The following is a 20,517-nucleotide window of genomic DNA, read 5'->3' on the forward strand; positions in this document are numbered from 1 at the left end:
ATGCCATTACGATGTCTTCTGGTGAAGGCCGGGGGAAGGAGAAAGGGGGGGGGGGCTTGTGCCAGAGTTACCCCCTTTTCCCGCTGACCACACCCTTTAATCTCTAATAGAAAATCAACATAATGACAACAGATGATCATTCCATACTATTTTAATTTTTCTACATTCTTTTTTAATAAAATCTTTGGTTTCGAGAATTTTTGGGAAGACTGGCGTAAATCGCCATCATTCATTTTTAAAACGTAATCAGCAGGGTGAAAATCGCTAAGCACAAGAGGCATATCGTTGGTTTCTAAGAAAAATCTATACATTCAAGGAAAATATTTTAAACAATATTCTTATGATTTGAATATACACATGGATGAAAAATATCAAAAGTTTAGGAATGAAATGATGGAAATCTATCGTGGCGGCCAATCGACTACTGTACAAGATATTATAAATATCCTATTAATAATATATTCTCTATTTTTCACATAAATCTGTAAAAATAAAATATGTAACATAAGAACGGTATTTGCCCAATTGTTCGGTTTTGACTAAAACATTCAGCCATTTCTCAACTTTTGTCGCGTATCCGACACGTTTCTTCAGCACAGAACAACAGCCATTTGACTTGGCGCCATTGTTTGATGCTAGTATGTCTGAAGCAATCGAAAACATCACTGTTGAGTGATTGGCACTTTACAACAGCGTGCTCGGTTAAGTATGCAAGACCAAAAAGTCTTTCAGCTGTATTCTTGTCTTCTTGTTCATTTCTGTTGTTCATTGGAAGGTAACGCCTTCCTGAAAAGTAGGATCTTTCCCTTTCATTGATTGACGCGTATAAGTCTGGCAAGCATTATAACATTGGCTTCACATTTCACGTGATTTAATGCTATACTTTGTCAATCCGGGAATTCTCCCTGAGAAGCGCATGCGCAGCTGATGACCGCTTATCATCGGATCGAGGCTGGTGATTTGAAGATTGCTTTTTGCAGCTGGAGAAGACAGACAAAAGGTTAATTAAAATGCTTTAGAAAGATGGCTTTCATTATGCCTGTTTGTCAGAAAATGACAGAGCGAGGATATAAAATAAATATAAGAATTTGGCGATGAGTAAGAGAAGGGAAGTAAAGAGAAGGAGATGTAAAGGAGGCCGGGAACGAAGTTGACTGGAAAGAACGGCAAGCGTGGTTCTCTTATCGTTCACGTGTTTTCTTTCGTAGACTAACTGGGTTGGTGGCGGTCTTTACCCTTGTGTTATCAAGTGGTGAGGTGGGAAATGGGAGGAAATTAGAAATCCCACATGTCTTCCTGTTCCCGGCAGGGTTAACTAACACTCATCTTTGGGAAACCAGGGAGGTGCGCCCAAGCTGAACCGGAAAAGAAGGGTCAGCCGCTTAGCCCTAGGTACCACCAGAAGATGATATAAGCTCAGGCCAATCTACTTACCATAAAATGTAGATATTACAAGAGATCGAGACAGCAATTATGGCCCCCATCACGGCAACTAGAATCAGCCAAGTCGTATCTGCAAAAGGAGAATAATACCATACTTAACGAGAAACTCTAATCAAAGACGCATGTGTTTTGGGAGAGATATCACAGATCGCGACCTTGACTGAAAATCCCTATTATATTTTATTATTTAGCAAGTTGTGTGGGGTATCTATCAAGCTGATAGATTTAAGGGAGCAAACGGAAGCGCTGCTGCAGAGTTCATAATCTTCAGCGACAAAATTATCTAAGCAGCCAGGGGTACGCGGTCAGACGATTGTATAGGTTATACGAATGACATCGTTGGGAACTGAGCAGAGATACTTAGCGCGTCTTGACTCGCGTTCCTATCAAGGTTTTACAAAAACTTGAATTACATCCTCAAGGGCAAGCGAGGATAATAAAATAGTAAACCTCCTACTGCGTCATTTCCGCTTTCTGAGAGAATGCGATCTTACTTCCGGTTAGTCCCAGGAAGGTTTAGCAGCTTTTCGTTTTATTGCCAAAAAGATCAAAAGTTGGATAATTTCCCAAGCTAGGGCTACTAGCGCATCGAGTGCCATCCAAGAATTAAACCTCAAGGCCATGAGGTTTAATTCCAAATAGCACATCACTTTTCAGGGGCACCGAATTTTCTTTGGCTTTCTTTCAGCTTGTTATAGAGAAAGGCAGACAAGAGAACAAGGGTTACAAGAGCTTGTTATAGAGAAAGGCAGACAAGAGAACAAGGGTTACAAAAAGCTTGTTATAGAGAAAGGCAGACAAGAGAACAAGGGTGGAATGAGATGTAAGGAAAGAATGTCACTCCTCCGATCCCAATTAAAGATAGAGTCCAAATTTTGTGTGGGGATCCCATTCATCGGTCATATTTGCCTCGATGTGTTTTATCGCTTGCTAAGAACTTGGCTTATCAACCATCTTTAGAAGTTCCATAAAGGGGGGGCTGAACCAAGGGTTTCAATAAAAGGGGGGGTGGGCGGATTCAATTTTTCTTCTGTAGATTTCCTTATTTTTTTGTTATTTTCAAGCCAAATGTCTGCAAATAGGGGGGGGGGGGGGGGGACCCAGATCCGCCCCTGTTAAGATTATTAACGTGATTTATACACTTGACGTACTCTCAGGGTCCCGGGCACACCTCGCGAATGGAATGTTGTCAGTGCCGCTGTTACGGCGTGCTACCATCAGTCTATGGTACATTAAAAACTACGTTCTATTTTTTAATTATAAAGGTGATTTATTCACTCTGCGTACCTTCAGGGTCCCGGGGACACCTCGTGCCTTTAGAAGCACCCGCCCTTGGTCCCGTAATGGAATCGCGTACATCCACATCCTCTTTCGTCCGTGGCTCGGGCTGTCTGGGGGAAGGCGTCTCGGGGGGTGCTGCCTGCACGACCTTTGGTAGCGTGGTCGGCTGTGTTGTTGGCGTGGATGTTGACGGCGTTGTGGTTGTTGTTGCTGCTGTCGTTGTTGTCAGTGTTGTGGGTGTTGATTGTGTTGTGGGCTGGGATGTTGTTGTTGCTTGTGTAGTTGTTGGAAGGGTTGTTGGGGGTTCAGTGGGGTTACAAACTGGATCTGTTTAAAAAAAATGTCTCCTTTAAAATTGATTATGAAAGAGGTTACTTCCTGTTTCTACTATCCTTCAATTGCTTGCTTCACAACTACAGAATTACGCGCATTTCTTACAAAACAACAACCGCCTTTACAACGATTTGCAAATTGGATAATGTGACCAGCAATATGCACTGCGGCAAATCACTTGGGGGTTACCTGTGGCGCTATGGCACACGTGGACTTGTAACTTCATGTTATGTGTCTGACAGCGGCCATTTCTTGTGCTTTGTAGAGAGCTCTGCTGTCCATTTGATGTCGCTATGAATGAGAAAACAAGGCATTACTGCTTATTCCTTTTTGTAGAAAGCAAGTAACTTAATGATAAGAAACAAACTCGCTCCGAAGGTCATCTTCGTAATTCACAAAATGGCGTACTAAAAAGGCCATAAGAGCGAGGTCGTTAATCAAGCTACCTTACTCTCACTCACTCGTTACCCCCTTAACAACCGTTATCCCTCGTGAAATCTACCTTTGCCCCCCTTTCTTTCTCGAAGTATTGTTTTTCTCTCGACCTCTGTATTGCATAATAAACCCCTCCCTATTCCCCGTCCCTTCTACCCTGTTTTTGGCCTGTGAGGTTTATATTTGGCTATTTATCTTGCGCACAATTATTTCAAAAGGTAGCGCTGTGACAACCCATGCATTGTGACGCGTGGCATTTTGAATAATATATAAATGACCGAATCACAGTCGCACAACACCACAAACGATCAAAATACTAAAGTTTTTAAACCTGGGTTTATCTGAATATATCTATTTCCTTATAATAAACCACGAGGCTACGTGCGTTGAGGATTCTCAATTCATAGGGATGTTGCAGCCATTGTCTGCCCTTTTCTCCTGTTGCTCTTCCATTGCTTGGTCTAGTTCTGTATCTCTGATGTAATCTACCGCCAATAACTAGAACACCCTAAGACATGAGTTTCCACTTTAAATTGCATATTTTTGCTATCACTACTTGCAACCTCATGCGATATCCCCCTGACCCAAAATCTTGTTTACTCCTTTTATCATTTTCACCTTTCCGTATGCTATCACACAGATCGACATACTTTATAATTCTGTCGCCGCAGATTTTGGCCCTCGGTCAACAAAGCGATATTATTAGGTAATCCATCATTCACAGAGGATGGGATGTGCTCGTGCCAAATATCATTCAGTAATAAGATTACTAGGAGTGCGTACAACCACCGGGCCAATACTACTAAAATTCAAAGTACATGGGCGCATGCATTTCTTGCGCTAAAATTGCATTGAATTTTAACTAGCTCGCGAAAAGGCAACAAAATGACAATAAGCAGGAAATTTTGCGGGGGGGGGGGGGATTTTTCTGGACTCTTATCCCCTTACCGATAAAAAAGTAGTCCTTTCCCCTCTCGAACTCCAATACGTCAGCCGTAGCACTAAAATCTTGAAACACCAGTGGATAATACTTGAGGGCTAAAGGCGTAGTACACTCCATTAACTGTTTGTTCCTTCTGAGGAGAGTGTTTACTTGGCAAGAGTCAAAACTATTTTTATCCACAATCCAGAGGTTCTCGTAAAGAAGCTCTTTCGGTGTGTTGAGCTGAACCTTTGTAGGGTTCAGTACTTGGTTTGGGCAGATAATGTAAAGCTTGGACATGGGAAGAACGTTCATGCTGTAAACAGTATCGTTCTCTGTGCCAAACGGAACTGGGCGGAACCTGTAAATTAAGGAAAACAGCACAATAATTATATAATGAATAGGAAACTATATATGGGAAGTATGGTGTTGCATAAACGGTTTATTTCCCTTTAATCAATAGAGGAAATTTTCTAAGAACCCCAACGCACTTTCCGTCCTAGAATTGCCAGTGTTTGAATTGTATGTGTATCCCACCCCTTATTTCAAATTCTCTCCCTTGGGTAGGTATGGATTTTTTTAGGGACTGTACACTTGTTGTTGTCGGGGTTTTTTCTTCTTTTTCTGAATCATCGCTATACTTTGTTTTGTGACGGCACAATCACCCACTGTCTTACCATATCTGCGTTTTTTTTCAATCGTGGTAAAAGATAAATTAGTTCTCGTATTTTCTACGCTCTCCAAACTCTCACTAATTGAAAAAGGATATCTTTTTTAGGCATATCAGTTATTAAACATAGAAAGTCGTCTAGATGTTCCTGTACCATTAGATTTCATTAATCAGTCTTGGCAAAGTATAGCCACGTATCAACAATCATGACACAGGTGATATGGAGCAAAGAATCCTTACTGATTGAAGAGCTGCATTAGCGGTCACGCCTAGAGTGGCAATTAGCCTGATATAGCAACCCCAAACATTCTATATGACGAGTTAAGAGCTGATAACTAGCTGGGTTACTCGAGAAGGCTTGGGTAGATACCATCAGTTATGGCGTTCAGACCATTGGGTTATGTTGTCATACGTCCATCAGAAGAAGCAGATTAGAGAAAAAATGCTCAATATTAGACGAAAAAAGAACAGTTTCAGTAAGCGGGGAAGTTATCTTAGCCGTGAAAAGTGATTACGATTTATCCATAGGAGAATCACCATAATACGACTTACCGGAATATTCGAGTTACACGATTTCATACCACTCGATTTCAATGTCTTATTTGCTTTTTCTTATAAACATGTTTTTTACCAATTGCTTTTTATGGATTTTGCTATTGGGTTCACATATCCTTTTTCTTTTTTAGTTTAGCATAAATCGCAAACAAAGGTGCACTAACAGTTGTTTTATATAAATACTTGTTTATATTTTTGAAAGTTATTCCCTTAGATTATGTTGATAGAGACATGAGCAGAACAGGATATTTGAAGAACAAATACACTAAATCTACAACAAATAAAATAATGTGTTATTTCTGTTTTAGAGCTTGAAAGGTAAAGACAATAGTGACAAAGTAAAATTCAAGTTATGCCATTTTAAATGCAAACATTAAAACTCTGTTGTCACGAATGATGGTGGGTATAGACAGAAGGTCTATGCGGCCATGATATTATGGCTCCTCACAGAATAAACATCTCTCAGCTTCACTGAGTTTGCTTGGAGCATTTTTCATAACATCTGATGGTGAGATGCCCTCTGGCTAACTTTAGATAGCAACTTAAAGTGGGAGTCATTCACACACCCTGGAATGCGTTGTTCAGTCTATCTAGGTAATAAAAATGTTCAAGTACAAAGTAGGAGGCTATGCCGAAAGCCAACATATCGTGCACAGACGTATTCAGTTTAAACTTTTTTGATGATGTATTTTTCTAAAATGTTCTAATAGGGGTCAAAATGTCACTCAAGTAAAAAGTCCTGCTGTTTGTACAAAGAAACCTGCCAATTTTATTCACGTCTATACTGTTTTGCCAGACTCTTACGGTTACGTATTTAACAGCACAATGGAATCTAAAGATAGCTTTGCATTGTGTTAATTAATGTTCGTGTTCATTCAAAACCACTGATTATCTCTTGGTATGATTTAATGAAAACAGAAACTTGTTATACTAGAGATCGTATCTTGCACACTTAGCAATAAGGACACAAAAGTTGCTCAATCCATAGAGCTCCGCACACGAGCAGCATTTTCAATTAGAACCTCGCCAGGGGCAGAATGATTCGCGTCGGATCCTTTCGAACGGGGGCTTTTGTCTCTAAGTAAGGTGACAAATGACTAATAAATAAAATATCAAAGCGCAAACACTAAGGAGCTTATGCGGGCAGCAGGAAATCGATATAAAAAGTATTGGGGACCGACCATATCTGCAATTCAAATTTCTGGAATACACCAAAAAAAATGAGCACTTATTTGATAGACCCAAATCTTTTCCGGCTCCTTTAGAATTTGCATCGGAGATACCGCTCTAACGGGAAAAGTACACCTATAAACGATTTTCAGTTAAGTGTGAATTCACCTATATTAAATAACGTTCGCTGACAGCTTTTTCTTAAGTGAGTATATTTCTTAGAGTGTGTATTGGAAGAGAAGTGAAGAAGAGCAGCTTGAGAAGAAAAAAGTTTTCTTTTTTTCACAAAAAAAAAAAAAATCTTGTGGATGTTCAAGAAGGCAAACCATTGAGTTTTAAGCTTCTTAATAAAGTAACCCGGCTACCGTGGCAGAAGGTATCAATGCACAAAGGTGATGAGTGGTTCCTATACCACCGCCAAGCTCGCCTCATCATTTAGTGTGCGTTAATAAATAATTTAAAGCACACAAGCAGAGCTTATTGTAACTGGCAAAATAACTTATTGGACTTACTCCTTAGCAACTTTGGCTTTCGAATGAGGGTCCGAATTGATGTAAATATTGGAGCAGCGTTTGAAATCGAATCATTGTTTGTGCATAAAAACGTAATAACGCTGTACCATTATTTGTTTTCCGCCCCCAAAGAGGTGACAAATTCGGTGGTTGGAACAATACCACGAAGACGTTTTCACTATAAACAGTTTTAGCAGCACGGATGATGCGCAACTAGAACATTCCGTTTACGACGCGATTTGGTTTCTGATAAAATAAGCAAAGGATACCGGAGATCCAGTACAAATAAACCGCTACTTTGCAGAAGTCATTGGGTAGAATAGTTATCGTCTCAAAACAGTAATTACAAATGACAGCACGTAACAAGACGAATAGTTTGGTTCATAGGGAGCGAGACAGCGCTTCAGATCTACCCCAATCCATCCCTTTCAGCACACCTAAACATGACAACACTAGGTCAAAATGACTCTCTTTAGACCTCTAGGTTTTTTGGCTTAAGATATTACAGTGATTGCGACTTGGAAATACATTACATTCATGGAAACTCTACACACGGACGCGAAATACTTACGCCGGATTCAACGGTGACCATATTAACGGAGGATAGATCTCACAAAGTCCTCGATATCCATGCTCTAGAATAACCCCCAATACGAACAACAACCGTGCGTAGAACAATTGATCAGGATACATCCTTCGATCGTAAGTTTCACACACGTGTTTCGCTTGGTTGATTTCAGGTACTCCAGATGTAAACAGTAATTACCGATGTTCAAATGATTTGGGTTTTTCACCAGTGCTAAACGTTCTAGGGATTCGTGGAAAGTCACACTTCCGCTGTTGAGTAGTTGTGCAATTCTAGCCTTTCTCCGAGATACGTGTGTGGCTAAATCGTACTTTAGGGGAACACGATAACAAACCTTGACTTGCACGTAAATTAGAGTAACCTCGTACGTCATTCAAATCTATACAACCCCTCTCATTGGCTGTCGATAAGTAATCATTAGCCAATCAAAGCGTAGGCTTTGATTTAAAGCTTCAAATTACCAAAAAGCGGGAAGAAGAAATGGTCATAATCTTAGTAGCAAACAAGAAAATATTTCGTATGATAATAAATAACCGAAATCCTTATTACAATGTCGTCAAAAATGAATTATTTTTAGAAGTGGTTAGACAAACCAAGAACGTGTCTCCTAGATGGACAAACAAGCTCGTTGCTATCTTTCCATCTTTTTGTGGTAAGGCAGTAATGCTCTTGTATCTGAGTTTAGCGGTAAATCCGATTTATCTACCGACTCGCTCGGTTTGGCATTATTCATTTCCGTCGGTGTCTGTTAGACGGGGCTGATCAGATGGGAGACTCGCGAGAGCTGTGCCGAACGCGTGATCTCCTCGCCCAAACAACTCGATATGAGAAAGGAAACGGTAGGCATAGGGGTCAAATATCCGGTCCAGCAACACCCCGGTAAAATGACGGTCAGTATATGTAGACGAAAGTTTTTATGTTAATAATTGGATAATTGGTAACAATTTTATCGGTCGTAATTGTTACCCACTGCACAATGGTTATTAGGTAAAGAAAGATATTGAATCAATATCTCCACCCTGGTTCCAGAGCCTCGAACGTCATTCTATTTAGTGGCCAGCGGCTTGAACATCAGTATTTTACTAAAACTTCGTCGTCGTCATCGTCTTTTATTCTTTTATTATTTCTGCTTTTTTCTTCTACACATTCATTGTCATCATCAAACCAAAATACATCTTTGCCGTCATCTTTCCTGTGCTTCATCATCACATCGTCATCACCATCATATTTCTTTACCATGATTGATAAAAACCGGAAGCGCCCATCCCCCCTAAGGACCAAAAAGGTTGACAGAGGCCGCCTCCCGCCGCCCGAACCCTTCTCCCAGCGCACCGTTATCATAATCATCACTACCATCTAATCCCGCGTCTCACGTGCCTGTCGCACCATGGTATAACCCCGATTGCGCCACATTGTCTACGTATCATTGTACTGAAGGACCTGCAGAACAATCAGTAACATCCCCTCTATGATTGATTGTTTTTACAAGTCATTCACAAAACAAGCTTGGGTCAGGAAATGTAACAATGATGTTTAGACGTGCAATATAGTCAAACTGCTCACCCCATATGGAGGGTTGCTATGATTTTGAAGGAAGACGCCGTTTGCTGTTAGACTCTTTAGTTCTAGGGGTTTAATTTACGCGTCGACATTATCAAGATGTTGATCAAATACTTAACAGACATCTTTCTGAAAAAAGCTCAAACATGTTTGAAAGACAGTAGTTATTCTACAAGAATACTCTAAGATCTTTTAATAAATGATGTTTGAGTGCCTTTTGAAATTGTGACGATCTGGTCTTAGATGTGCGTCAGTTTCGCGTTTCCGATCAGAAAATAAAATGTCAAAAACACGATCATAGCCTAAACAATATGAATTACAACCCCAACCCTCAGTCAATACGCAGCAGCAGAATAGTTATTATTGTATCGTCACTGGCGTCAGTATTCAGTCAGAATGATTTGGCGTGAGGGCCTGGTACTCAGGCGTGGTTTGACCAGCTGAATGAGGCATCTGACTCTAGTTCATTATTTTAATGTCCAGAAGACAAGAGTTAATTAGAAATTGTTTATCTCATTTTGCGTGCTGTTTGCCTTTCCCCCTGTGAAGGGCTCTCGAATGGTCTTTGGCGAGCATTTGCGAGCTTGCGAGCACCCTTTTTTTATGCAAGACCGAGCGTTTTTAGTTGTTGAATCGAAAAATACAATGCGAGCAAGGCGGAAAAAATTGCGCGAGTATGTAAGCATCACCCGAAAACTGCGAGCACATCGAAATTTCGGAGGACCATTCGGGGGCCCTCTGTGAAAGCCAACGCATCTTAACACCTTTACATAACCTGTCGTTGATAAAGACTTGGAGAATTGGTCCCTAAGCACCCCACCTAACTTCTTTATTACCGCGCGACTACAAGGTCGTTCTTATTTTGTGCCTCACTAGTTATGAAATTATTAAACACCTCCGCAGCCCCCAGAGCATTGTGTGCTTTCGACTGCAGGGGGCTGCGAAGGCCCGTCAATGAATTTATATGGTTGTTTTGTTAATACAAAATTCTTCAAGTTCAAGGCCATCTGATCTGTTTTCAATAATCTCTACATTTTTGATCACCTCTCTGTATCACAAATCCATCCGCCATTAATTGTTAAAAATCAACCAGGTTTCTAGGTTCCATTTGAAATATTTAACTCTTTGTTTAGCTATCAAGGGATTCAATAAATCTATATTGATTAATGTTTCCTTCGTGGCGAACGGTTCGGGAGGTTTTTCTGTCTAGGGCTACCTGACCGTAAAGGGCGCCATTTTTCTTATCTTTCTAAACCTCATCTCAAAAGTCTTGAAGCTGAAAGAGTTGTTTGTTTCTTGTTCGGCTCCGTGATTCTCTCTTGAAGTGATGTGCTGGTTATCAGACAACCCGCTTACAGTCATATAACGACACTCGATGTAAACGACATTTTTGGTATAATGATATTGATTTCTGTTCCGTCAACCTTAAAAAAAGTATGGGGAATCGATCTTTTCTTGCAATAGTCAATGTTCCACTGTATCTCGCTTCCACTGCACGTTGTGTGACATGACGTGTTTATTCCACGGGGAACCCTAAATTACCAGTCCCCGTGGGCCATTGCATATCAACACCTGCACTACCTTACAACCTAAAAATAATATCGTAAAATAAAAGTTTTAATATAAAAAAAGATGAAGAAGTACTCACTAATGGTGATTTTTATCTGTGGAACGGTACACTGGATTGTTGTAGCTATCTCTTAAGGTTCGGGCGCTCTATCTTTTTGGCATTTGTAGATTACGTCTTTGCTAATAATCAGAGATTAGAGTGATAGGATCTTATGCTTAGATGCCCGGCTCAAAGGATCACCGATAATTAGATTGCTGAATTGATGTGGCCGCCTTTTGCCAATGAACTTCCCTCAATTTGATTCTCTTTTTCTTGATTTATGAGACCGCCTTGATGACACCAACGCCAAGAAGCGTCACGAAGGTCAATTTAATCATAAACTAAACACATTAACGGTTTATGGTAAATGCGTGCATATGAGATCAAATCGTTCAAAACTGGCACAAACAAATATCTGGATTGTTCTAGGCTTCACTTCAGACGTCAATAAATATCTTTGAACTTTTAAAAAGGACTTAAAAGGGGAACATATGGAACTAAACCGCAAGTCGAACTCTGAACTGCAGCCTGGCATGTGGATAGACAAGGTCTTTAATATTACTTCACTAATATATAGATTTAGGCATTTCCTAAAAGCGGAGCTCCGAACGACCGAATCCTTGCTTATTTTCGCTAATTTAAGAATTACTAAGTATTATTTTATTATGTTTTTGACGACGTCAACGATTTCACAGATCACGCGACCAACATGTTATACCCCCTACCTTGACATCTACATGACACATAACATATTCAGTTGTCATATGATGTTTCGGCGTCAGAGTAGCTTTACTTTTAGTGACGTCATTTTTTATTTTTTATTTTGATGACGTCATCGATGACGTCACAAATTACGTGACCATATTTTGCACCCCCCTTGAAACAAACATGGCACCTGCCAAGTTTGGTTGTGAAACAATGTTTCTTTCAAGAAATAAGAATGTTTTGCTTTTAATCTATATATTACGATGCTTTTGGGGACGGACGGACAAACGGACAGACGGACGTCGCGTCACGAAACCTCGAGTCGATGGGTTACCAATATTTGTTACCATATTTGTTTTGTAAACCACAAAAAAAAAAAAATATGTTAACAGGGTATGGTGCTCCTTTCACGGGGCGCTTCGCGCCGCGTGGGAGCTCCGCTAAAAAAATACGTTGTCCCCGTGCGGCGGGGGGACTCCAATAAACACAGACGGGGGTGATCGTCGGCAAAATTTGAAAATTAAACGATTCTACCGAGTTATAGAATGCTGAGAGATTACATGAGACAGCAAGCGCATGCGCTAATCAGTGTATGAGGACCAAGCGGTCCAGGGCAGGTGGACCCCCTTAGAACAGGGGAAACACATTAATGAACTTGAAATGCTAGCTGTTTACCTGGGACATTAATCATTCATTACTGAATTGAAGGGAAAACATTTCTCTATAAAAAGTGACAACTCTGCTACTGTATGCTACATAAATGCCATGGGGGGTACTAAGTCTGTTGAGTGTAACTCCCTCTCAAAAGATATCTGGTGGTTATGCATAGAAAATGATATTTTGTTAACTGCCTGTCATTTGCCAGGAATACTTAACCAGGAAGCAGACAAATACTCAAGGCAGTTTAACGATAGAACAGAGTGGCATTTACAACCAGAGGTATTTTCCCAAGTCACTCAAGTACTGTGTACACCAGATGTAGACTTATTTACATCAAGATTGAACACCCAGCTTCCTAATTATGTGTCTTGGAAGCCAGACCCAGGGGCCTTTCACACAGATGCATTCTCCCTATGTTGGAGTAACATGTTTAATTATTTCCCCCCTTTAGCCTTATAACCGAGAAAGATCAGATGAGTGCACTCTTGATAGCACCTCTTTGGCCAACTCAAGTCTGGTGGCCACAACTTCTACGATTACTGATAGCACAACCCATCATACTTCCACAGCGACCGGGACTCGATTACTGATAGCACAACCCATCATACTTCCACAGCGACCGGGACTCGATTACTGATAGCACAACCCATCATACTTCCACAGCGACCGGGACTCTTGACCCTACTTCACTCAGGGGCACAACACCCATTGAAAAGGAAACTCAAAACCATGTTTTCCTTTCAATTCAGTAATGAATAATTGAAGTCTCAGGTAAACAGCTAGCATTTCCAGTTAGTTAATGTGTTTCCCCTGTTCTAAGCGCTTGGTCCTCATACACTGATTGGCGCATCCGCTTGCTATCTCATGGGATCTCTCAGCATGATAACGAGGTAGAACCAATTTTAACCCTTAGGATGGCACTTTGGGCGTGGTAGACAGAAATTCTAACCCCTAAAGAGAGAGCAAATTGAGTGTGGTCGAAGGAGATTTTAACTCTAAGAGATGGCACGAATCGGTGAATTAAAAAAAACCGTTAAATGCCCCCTTACGAATAGCAGTTGGTCGAATTTTATACCCCAAAAGATAGAAAAAACGGAAAAATCCTTTTACACCCCCTAAGGTATAGCAGTTGAGTCATCCCATACCCCTACGTTGAAATGGTCGACCCCTTGGGGATCGTTTGTTTGTGATCACGGGATGTCGCCATGTTGACAAACCTATTATAGCAGAGACTGTGTGTGTGTGTGTGTGTGGGGGGGGGGGGGGTGGGGCTAATAATAATTGTCAGAAAAACAAACTTCCCGCATAACACGCAGGACTAGGGCCTATAACAATAACATGAATAAGAAGAAGCCGATTGCACGTGTCATATCTTTAGCATTTTCATCTTAAAATTCCATACCGTGATCGTTTTAAAAGCAATTTTATTTGTATAATCCAATGCATTTCATTTCTTTTTACGGATGTTGCTTGGTATTCGCATGTCCAGCATACTTCAAACATTGTTACGATTACAACAAAATGACACCGTGGTTGGAGTTAGACCATATGTTCCATGGAGCCTATGGGGCTGCAGTATCCATCGAGTCTCGAAAGTCAAAATAACAGATGTTGCTAGGTCTATATCACGTTAGTTCCAAGACATTGTTCCAAAAGAAAATTTCAAGCTTGTATAACTAGTTGGATTTTTCTTAATTCATTTCTTTTTTAAATTACAATATTCGAGTTTTGGTCTAAAGGTCCAAGGTCTTTCCCTTTTTGAAGTGTAAAAAAGAGGAACGTGGCTGAACATCTGCTTTTCGCCGGTTGCTTGATTAAAACTCATATCAATGTCATGCATCCAATTAAAACTAACTGTGAACGTTGCGCCCGTTGTAGATACTTCTTTCCTTCTCTGGCCATGAAAACTGTCCTGTTCTTTATGTTTCTTCTCTTCGAAGGTGGTAAGTTGTATCGGGAAAGTCAACTTCAATTTGGGTAGTTCTATTAGCCTCTATCCAAGTCTATCTTGATGTAATACTGGGAGTAACTGTCAAAGAAAAATAAATGTTAATTTGTTTCATGGATATGGCAACGGCATTTCAAGTAAATTAGTCATATTATTGTTTATGGTAAATGTCTAAAGTTGGGAAAAAATATATCAACGTACTAGAAAGAAGATACCCTTTTCTCCAAACTTGCAAGCTTCCAAAATACATTGTCACTCTTTTAGAGAAATTTACATTTAGAATTGGTTTTCTTTTTATTATTGTTTAACTGTAAATTTTGACTTAAGTTTGATGACTTAAAAGTCATGTGTATAGTTTCTCTCAAAATCAATGCGGCAACCAAGATTGCGATTTTTTTACTAGCAGTATCGCATTGAGTATTATTTCAGAAAGTCAAAAAGCTCGTCATCGAAAAGAAATGGAAGCTTGCGTGCTCGTTTTTGGTTAAGCTTTTTCAAATGTTTATCTTTTGATAAAAGCCCGGCCTACTCTGCCTTTTTTACTAGTTGTAAAATGGCGCATAAAGAAGTCAGACAAAATGAAGAACATGAATTACGAAAATGCTAATCTCCCACACACATATCAAACGGGGTGCTCTAATGCTTGCAACTGCTCGCCCAATCGGTAAGGTCCCTTCTATGGTGTAAATTTAGCTATCAAAAACGTTTGACATGAAAACTCCCTCCGTTCTAGACGTACATTTTTAATGTCTGTTTAACTGATTAAAGGTCGCGTTCTGTTTAAAGTAAGTGTCACGCGTCTTTTTAAAAAGAGTCTCGCGTCGGTAGGATATTACGCGTTACCTGAAAAAAAAAACAATAAAAGAAACATAAAGAGGAGAGATAGAACATTGGCTGAAGAATTATAAATTGAATCTCTATAATTTCCTGGCAATCGTCACCCACTTGGTATATTTGAATAGCCTCTGCCATTTTGTCATCCTAGCAAAGAACCAGGTATGAAAACGCATCCATTTCTAGCAGCTGATTTCGGGAAGCCAATTCGATATTTTCGATTAAATTTGGTAAATTAAGTATCAAACGTTGTTTTAGATGGTTATTTTGAGATTTTAGCTCATTGCGAGCCAAAATCAAATGAAAATAGTAACAAAGGTGTGGCTGAGAAGGGCTCTTGAAAGAATGTCCACAGGGAACTATGCAACTGATGTTTCTGGCTTTTTTAAGGTGATGGTGTCATTTGCGAGGTGTGTGGATGGAATACTACTTCTAGCACTTACCGACAATGCATGGCGAGCCTTGACTTGTATGACTGCGACAGGATCGGCAGCACATATGACCGCTGCTTCATCTCTTGTAACACTGCGGGCACAGGTAATGTACTGAAATGGTTATAACTTAGCACTCCAAAGCATAGCCTGCTTGCAGGCGGTACTAGGTGTTATTATCGCGGAATACCCTCTCCGTTCGGTGATCGGGCGCAATCTTGTATTTTGAGTACCGCCTGCAAGCAGGCTATCCAAAGCAGTGCATTTCTGATTATTGATGTTTACGGACTGCAGAATATGCACAGATGAAAAGAGGGGACTATTTGATGAATATTTAAGGAGCCCTAGTTAGGGTAGGAAGCGCGGCATGTTATTTGTTTTGTTTGAGGATTTTGCTGTTTAGCTATGTGTGAGGGCGATGGGAGGCTCTTCAATAGCTTAATATTTACACGACCTTTTAGCTTTTAACATATACGAGTTCACACTCTTTTAAAATGTACTGAGTTGACTTTTTAGCCAAAACACATTTTCTACCCTTGTTGCAGACAATTGGGAGTTTGGCTGTACCACTAGCGTTCAATGCACCAGGAAGGCGAGGTCGTGTAAAAGTGAGAGCTGTCAATTTGAGTGTTGCCAGGGTGACATGTGTACGCGTAACATGACAGATCCTTGTCGAGGAAGCAAGCAGCATGCTCCAGCGGTTATTACCATCAGCACATGCGTGGTTTTAGGGTCAATTTTGTCCTTTTATGGTCGAGTTTTGTAGTCTTGACTTTTATTTTACTTCTAAGGACAGTTAGAATAGCAATGAATAACGTTTATCAATAGTAATGTTATACAATATCCAAATATCGAGGCAGCTGTACAGGTGTGCGCATCTCCCCTCCACCCTCCCCCCCTCAGGAATCCCTCAGGAAATGACTGGAAGAAGTCTTATTAAAGACGAAAATACCAGTTTTTGGTGTATGTATTGTACTTATTCTTCTGGTTCACGAACACGACTATTTGGGCTTTTTTTCAAACCCTGACTCCATATCCTGACTAGATTACATTCCTTATATATATGGCTGATAATTGGTCTGCTTTAGAAGTACAGATCATTTGTCACCATTATATACTATGTTATGTTATCAATTTTTGAAATGCACTGCTCGCAATTGCGCACAGTCTTCGAAGACTGGCAATTCTTTATACAGTAGAAATACGCTGGCGCTTGCAAATGGTCGTTTCTGAAAGATGGAGGAGGAGGGCCTGGATCCTGGGTAAAAAAGCCATGCATAATTTAACACTTTCCCATTTCTTCTCTTCTCTCATCGAAACACAAAAAAACAGAATGCCCTTCTTATTTTCGCAGATGCAGCGAAAAAATTTACTTGTCACATGATACGTCTTAACCTTCAAAAAGTGGGGGAGGGGGGGCGGAAATAAACAGACGGGGGTGACCGTCGGCAAAATCAATTTTATCCCTTTAGGGAAAGCTTTTTGCGTGTTGTTAACAGCAATTCCTACCCCTTATAGAGATGCCAAATTGGGTGTGGTCGAGGGAATTTTTAACCTAAGAAAGCAGTATAAAACAAAGACATTTTCAGTTTTCCTGAATTTTATTGCGGTCCTTGAGACCGCAAATTTTTGAAATGCAAATTTGCAAATTTGCAAATGGACACCTTGTATTGTTACCGACAATAAAGCTGGAATCGATCAGTTGACATGGTTTACTTTAATTATGTTTCGGGCGACCGTTAGCGTGAGCACAATCGGAAAAAAATCCTTAAACACCCCCTAAGGGATAGCAGTTGGTCGATTTTTATACCCTAATAAGAGATGGCAGAATCTGAAAAATCATTTAACACAACCCCCTAAACGACGATTACCCCCGTCTACTTTTCTGGGGGCCCGATTTGAGTACACTTTTTTTTATACGCGAACGTCTAAATTTTCATGAGGCTGAGCCGTTCTTACTTTTGGAGCATTTATAATGCTGAATGGCTGACTGGGGACTACTAACTACAACCAGCGACAAAACCTGTTGAAAATGACATCTAAAAAGTAGTCTTACTGAAATAATTTACAATATGGGAACTTTTTATTACTCACATCCCCCTCTCCCCAATTCAAAGTTGCTGTCTAGGGTTGTCAGTAAAAAAAATCCAACATTGATTTATGGGAGGGGGGTTGGGGGGGGGAGGATATCAAAGTCACTATGCTACGTAATTTAGATTTCCATCTGAAACGCACGCCACTTTCAAACAGCCCTAGACGCGACATTTAGTTGGTAACCGCGCTTTTTGAATTTGCGACCGCGCTTTGAGGTAGTTAGTTATTAACTGACCTGACAGGATCGCGAGTCACGAAGGCCGCAGCCAAGCTACCGAATAAAACCCTTGTTTTAAAAGAAGTGTTGATAGATATACGTATCCTATTGCGACATTTGGATACCTAAAATGCTTACGTGATTAAATTTTACAAAGAAACGATCAAACACGCAATTGAGCAAGAATGTATAGCGTCACTGTAAACGGTCCTATTGAGTGATGGCGGAAGCGCGGCGAACTACCTACATGACTTCCGATTAAAATTTTAGTCTCGTGGGAGTTTTCCTGGTTTATTGCGTAGCTAATCCATAACGTATATATAATTGTCTCTTAGAATCTGTGTTCATAGTTTTGGGAGATTGCGAATTTTTGAAGTAGTAGCTCGTTTTAATATCGCCCATGAGCGCAAAGAAATGGCTACCGCGAAGGCTGAAGCAAAACACTTTGAGATTTTAAAAGGTCTCTGTCGTGTTTGCGGAAAACGGTTGAAGAAGGCAAAAAGCCTCTATGCCCAAAGCTTTGCCTGCGGCAGTTTCAAAACATTGCTCGAGGGCAAATTTGGCATCAATGTCGAGAAGGATGACCCCTATATTCATCTGATGCGCTTTTGTAAGTTGTGTCGTCTCGCAACAACTGACAAGGCTCCCATAATCTGGGAGATTCACCTGGAAGAGGACTGCCCAACGTGCGCCTTAGAAGAGCAAATTCAAAAAGGCGGTAGGCCGAAAAAAGCAAAGCGAGGCGGTGCGAGAGGGCAGGCTAAAAACTCCGCTTGGGAAGAGACGACAAACGTGGGTTTAAAAGCACAACTAATCGCGCGCGTCACCGAGCTTAGTGCCTCTATGAACACACTAAGGGACCACCGATTCACCGAGCGCTTTGACTTTTTCGAAACGAAAAAAGAAGAGTTTCATTGCGCTATTTGCCTAGACGTCCTCGAAAAGCCTCTGTCATCAAAGTGCCAGCACAGTTGCTGCTCGGACTGCTGGAAATCTGCTTTCGAGTTGGGGGAAAAACATCCAGCATGCCCAATATGTCAAGAGACGCTGGCGGACCCTAATGACCCCCAGCGCGCACCGCTTGTTTTAATCCAGCTTTTAGAGGGGTACCTGGTTAAATGTAGGGCATGTGGTACCCGATTGCCTTATCACCTGTGCAACAGCCATCCCTGTCCCCCGAGAAAGCGCCAGCGTGCGAATAGCCCCGTCCCTGCCGCTGCTGTTGTGCTAGATCCTCAGACCCGAACCCTCGAGCAGATGTTAAACGAGGTCCGCACAGGCCTCGTTTCCCCTGATGTTGCGCGACTTGGGAATTTGATTGTGAACACAATCTGCAAGAATTCGGAGGATGGGATAACAGCCCGATTGCCTGGATCTGGAAAGGTATTTTGTTCTAACTATATTTTTTATTCTTTTTTGCAATATTATAAATTACATTATTATTCTCTTTCAGCCAACCGTGGTCATGAAAATACCTCAGGCACAGACTTCAGATTTCATCCGGGAACGGAAGTTTCCTTCAGGCTTTTTCGGCGAGCAGGGTGGTGAATCAATTCATCATGAACTCAACCAGTTGAACCGTGAATTCAGCTCGATCCACCCTGCGTCGCGTCGGCTACGAAAAATAATAGAAGAGCATAGCATTAGAGTTGCACCTCTAAACCGCTCAAAATATCCAGAAAAAAAAAAATCGAAAACGAAGAGCTCACACCGCTACAACCTGATTAAGCCGAGTCAGTCTCGTTTCTTAATAATCCGAGTCGTGTATCAATTGTAAAACTATTGCAAAGCCAGGAGGACGCGGGAGCGACAAGTATTACTCCTTCGATGTTCAAATCAGTATTAATATTCTATCGAAAATAAACTTAAACCAACTAAAAAAAAGAACTCAATCTTGGTTTTACTTCAAGTTTATCTCAAGTCACCTTGAAACTAGATTTATTTTTCATATTTTGAATTTGAATACGGATCAACATTCCCTTTGTGCTCCCTTGGTGTTTTATTAATGGCGGCGGACCGAAGAATTTAGCCCTTATCCGCTTTGACGTAGCACTTTATAATCGCAATCTCCCAAAACACTCACCGTGCCAGGCGTTCATACAGCCATCCAACTCGTAGAATTAGGCACCCTCTACCACGGGAAAACTTCCAAAAATCGAACTAGAGTACAAGCAGTACAACGATATCTTTAACTTTTGCACGAGTTAGGCTCCCAAAAATCAAACTCGCGTAGCGCGAATTTGTAAAGGAATTGAAGCCATCCTTCGCTCTGTGTCGGTTCCGCCATCTTGTCTGCTTGGACTCTGATAAAATAAGCACTCTAAACCTCAAAGAACACGGGATTTCATTGGTTTAAAAACAAAGGACGCGATCGGCTTAGCTGTAAGACAAAGACGACGCGAGCGTTGCTAACTGATCGTTGCTATGCAATGGGCAACTCCGCAGGACACTGTGATCGCAGGCGTTTTTAACTAAATGTCGCGCTCGACGGCGGCGTGAACGGCATTTGAGGCGTTAAAATTTTCAACAGGTTTGCCGCTGATTGTACATCC

General features: G+C 40.9%; 3 protein-coding genes and 1 long non-coding RNA gene across 8 annotated transcripts; 2 read left to right on the forward strand and 2 right to left on the reverse strand.

The window, feature by feature from the left end:
* Positions 1-133: 133 nt before the first annotated feature.
* LOC5516981 (ephrin-B2) lies at positions 134-8,265 on the reverse strand. The gene is made up of 6 exons (XM_032386934.2): positions 7,893-8,265; positions 4,441-4,775; positions 3,247-3,348; positions 2,731-3,051; positions 1,435-1,513; positions 134-980 (listed from the first exon to the last, which is right to left on the reverse strand). Exons 1-6 carry the CDS (start codon positions 8,012-8,014, stop codon positions 878-880), a joined length of 1,062 nt encoding a protein of 353 aa, XP_032242825.2. The 5' UTR covers positions 8,015-8,265; the 3' UTR covers positions 134-877.
* A 334-nt stretch (positions 8,266-8,599) lies between these two features.
* LOC116605428 lies at positions 8,600-16,608 on the forward strand. 5 transcript variants are annotated; one of them, XM_032368161.2, is made up of 4 exons: positions 8,603-8,746; positions 14,320-14,384; positions 15,614-15,760; positions 16,200-16,608. In XM_032368161.2, the coding sequence occupies exons 2-4, from the start codon at positions 14,342-14,344 to the stop codon at positions 16,418-16,420; spliced, it is 411 nt and encodes a 136-aa protein (XP_032224052.1). In that variant the 5' UTR covers positions 8,603-8,746; positions 14,320-14,341; the 3' UTR covers positions 16,421-16,608. The 5 variants fall into 5 exon arrangements, 3 of the variants coding, with proteins under 3 accessions (XP_048580626.1, XP_032224052.1, XP_032224051.1); XR_004297309.2 differs by lacking the exon at positions 8,603-8,746 and adding an exon at positions 10,073-11,624; XM_048724669.1 differs by lacking the exon at positions 14,320-14,384 and having other exon boundaries at positions 8,600-8,746.
* Positions 16,609-17,902: 1,294 nt separating this feature from the next.
* LOC116606038 lies at positions 17,903-19,849 on the forward strand. Its single transcript, XM_048725469.1, has 2 exons — positions 17,903-19,348; positions 19,419-19,849. The coding sequence occupies exons 1-2, from the start codon at positions 18,380-18,382 to the stop codon at positions 19,740-19,742; spliced, it is 1,293 nt and encodes a 430-aa protein (XP_048581426.1). The 5' UTR covers positions 17,903-18,379; the 3' UTR covers positions 19,743-19,849.
* On the reverse strand, positions 19,352-20,512 carry LOC125561330. Its single transcript, XR_007307368.1, has 2 exons — positions 20,049-20,512; positions 19,352-19,580 (listed from the first exon to the last, which is right to left on the reverse strand). It is a non-coding gene; the product is annotated as an uncharacterized LOC125561330 (long non-coding RNA).
* Between the last annotated feature and the right edge of the window lie 5 nt (positions 20,513-20,517).

This window comes from Nematostella vectensis, chromosome 3 (assembly GCF_932526225.1).
Source record: "Nematostella vectensis chromosome 3, jaNemVect1.1, whole genome shotgun sequence".
Classification (NCBI taxonomy): Eukaryota; Metazoa; Cnidaria; class Anthozoa; order Actiniaria; family Edwardsiidae; genus Nematostella; species Nematostella vectensis.

Bases quoted from the DNA above. Each gene is read 5' to 3' on its own strand.
- LOC116606038 (XM_048725469.1), top strand. From the start codon at position 18,380: ATGGCTACCGCGAAGGCTGAAGCAAAACACTTTGAGATTTTAAAAGGT. The intron at 19,349-19,418 runs GTATTTTGTTCT...ATTCTCTTTCAG, and splicing joins GATTGCCTGGATCTGGAAAG to CCAACCGTGGTCATGAAAAT.
- LOC116605428 (XM_032368160.2), top strand. From the start codon at position 14,276: ATGCATCCAATTAAAACTAACTGTGAACGTTGCGCCCGTTGTAGATAC. The intron at 14,385-15,613 runs GTAAGTTGTATC...GGCTTTTTTAAG, and splicing joins GTTTCTTCTCTTCGAAGGTG to GTGATGGTGTCATTTGCGAG. The intron at 15,761-16,199 runs GTAATGTACTGA...CCCTTGTTGCAG, and splicing joins TTGTAACACTGCGGGCACAG to ACAATTGGGAGTTTGGCTGT.
- LOC5516981 (XM_032386934.2), bottom strand. From the start codon at position 8,014: ATGTATCCTGATCAATTGTTCTACGCACGGTTGTTGTTCGTATTGGGG. The intron at 4,776-7,892 runs GTAAGTATTTCG...CTTAATTTACAG, and splicing joins TGGTCACCGTTGAATCCGGC to GTTCCGCCCAGTTCCGTTTG. The intron at 3,052-3,246 runs GTAACCCCCAAG...TTTTTTAAACAG, and splicing joins CGTGTGCCATAGCGCCACAG to ATCCAGTTTGTAACCCCACT.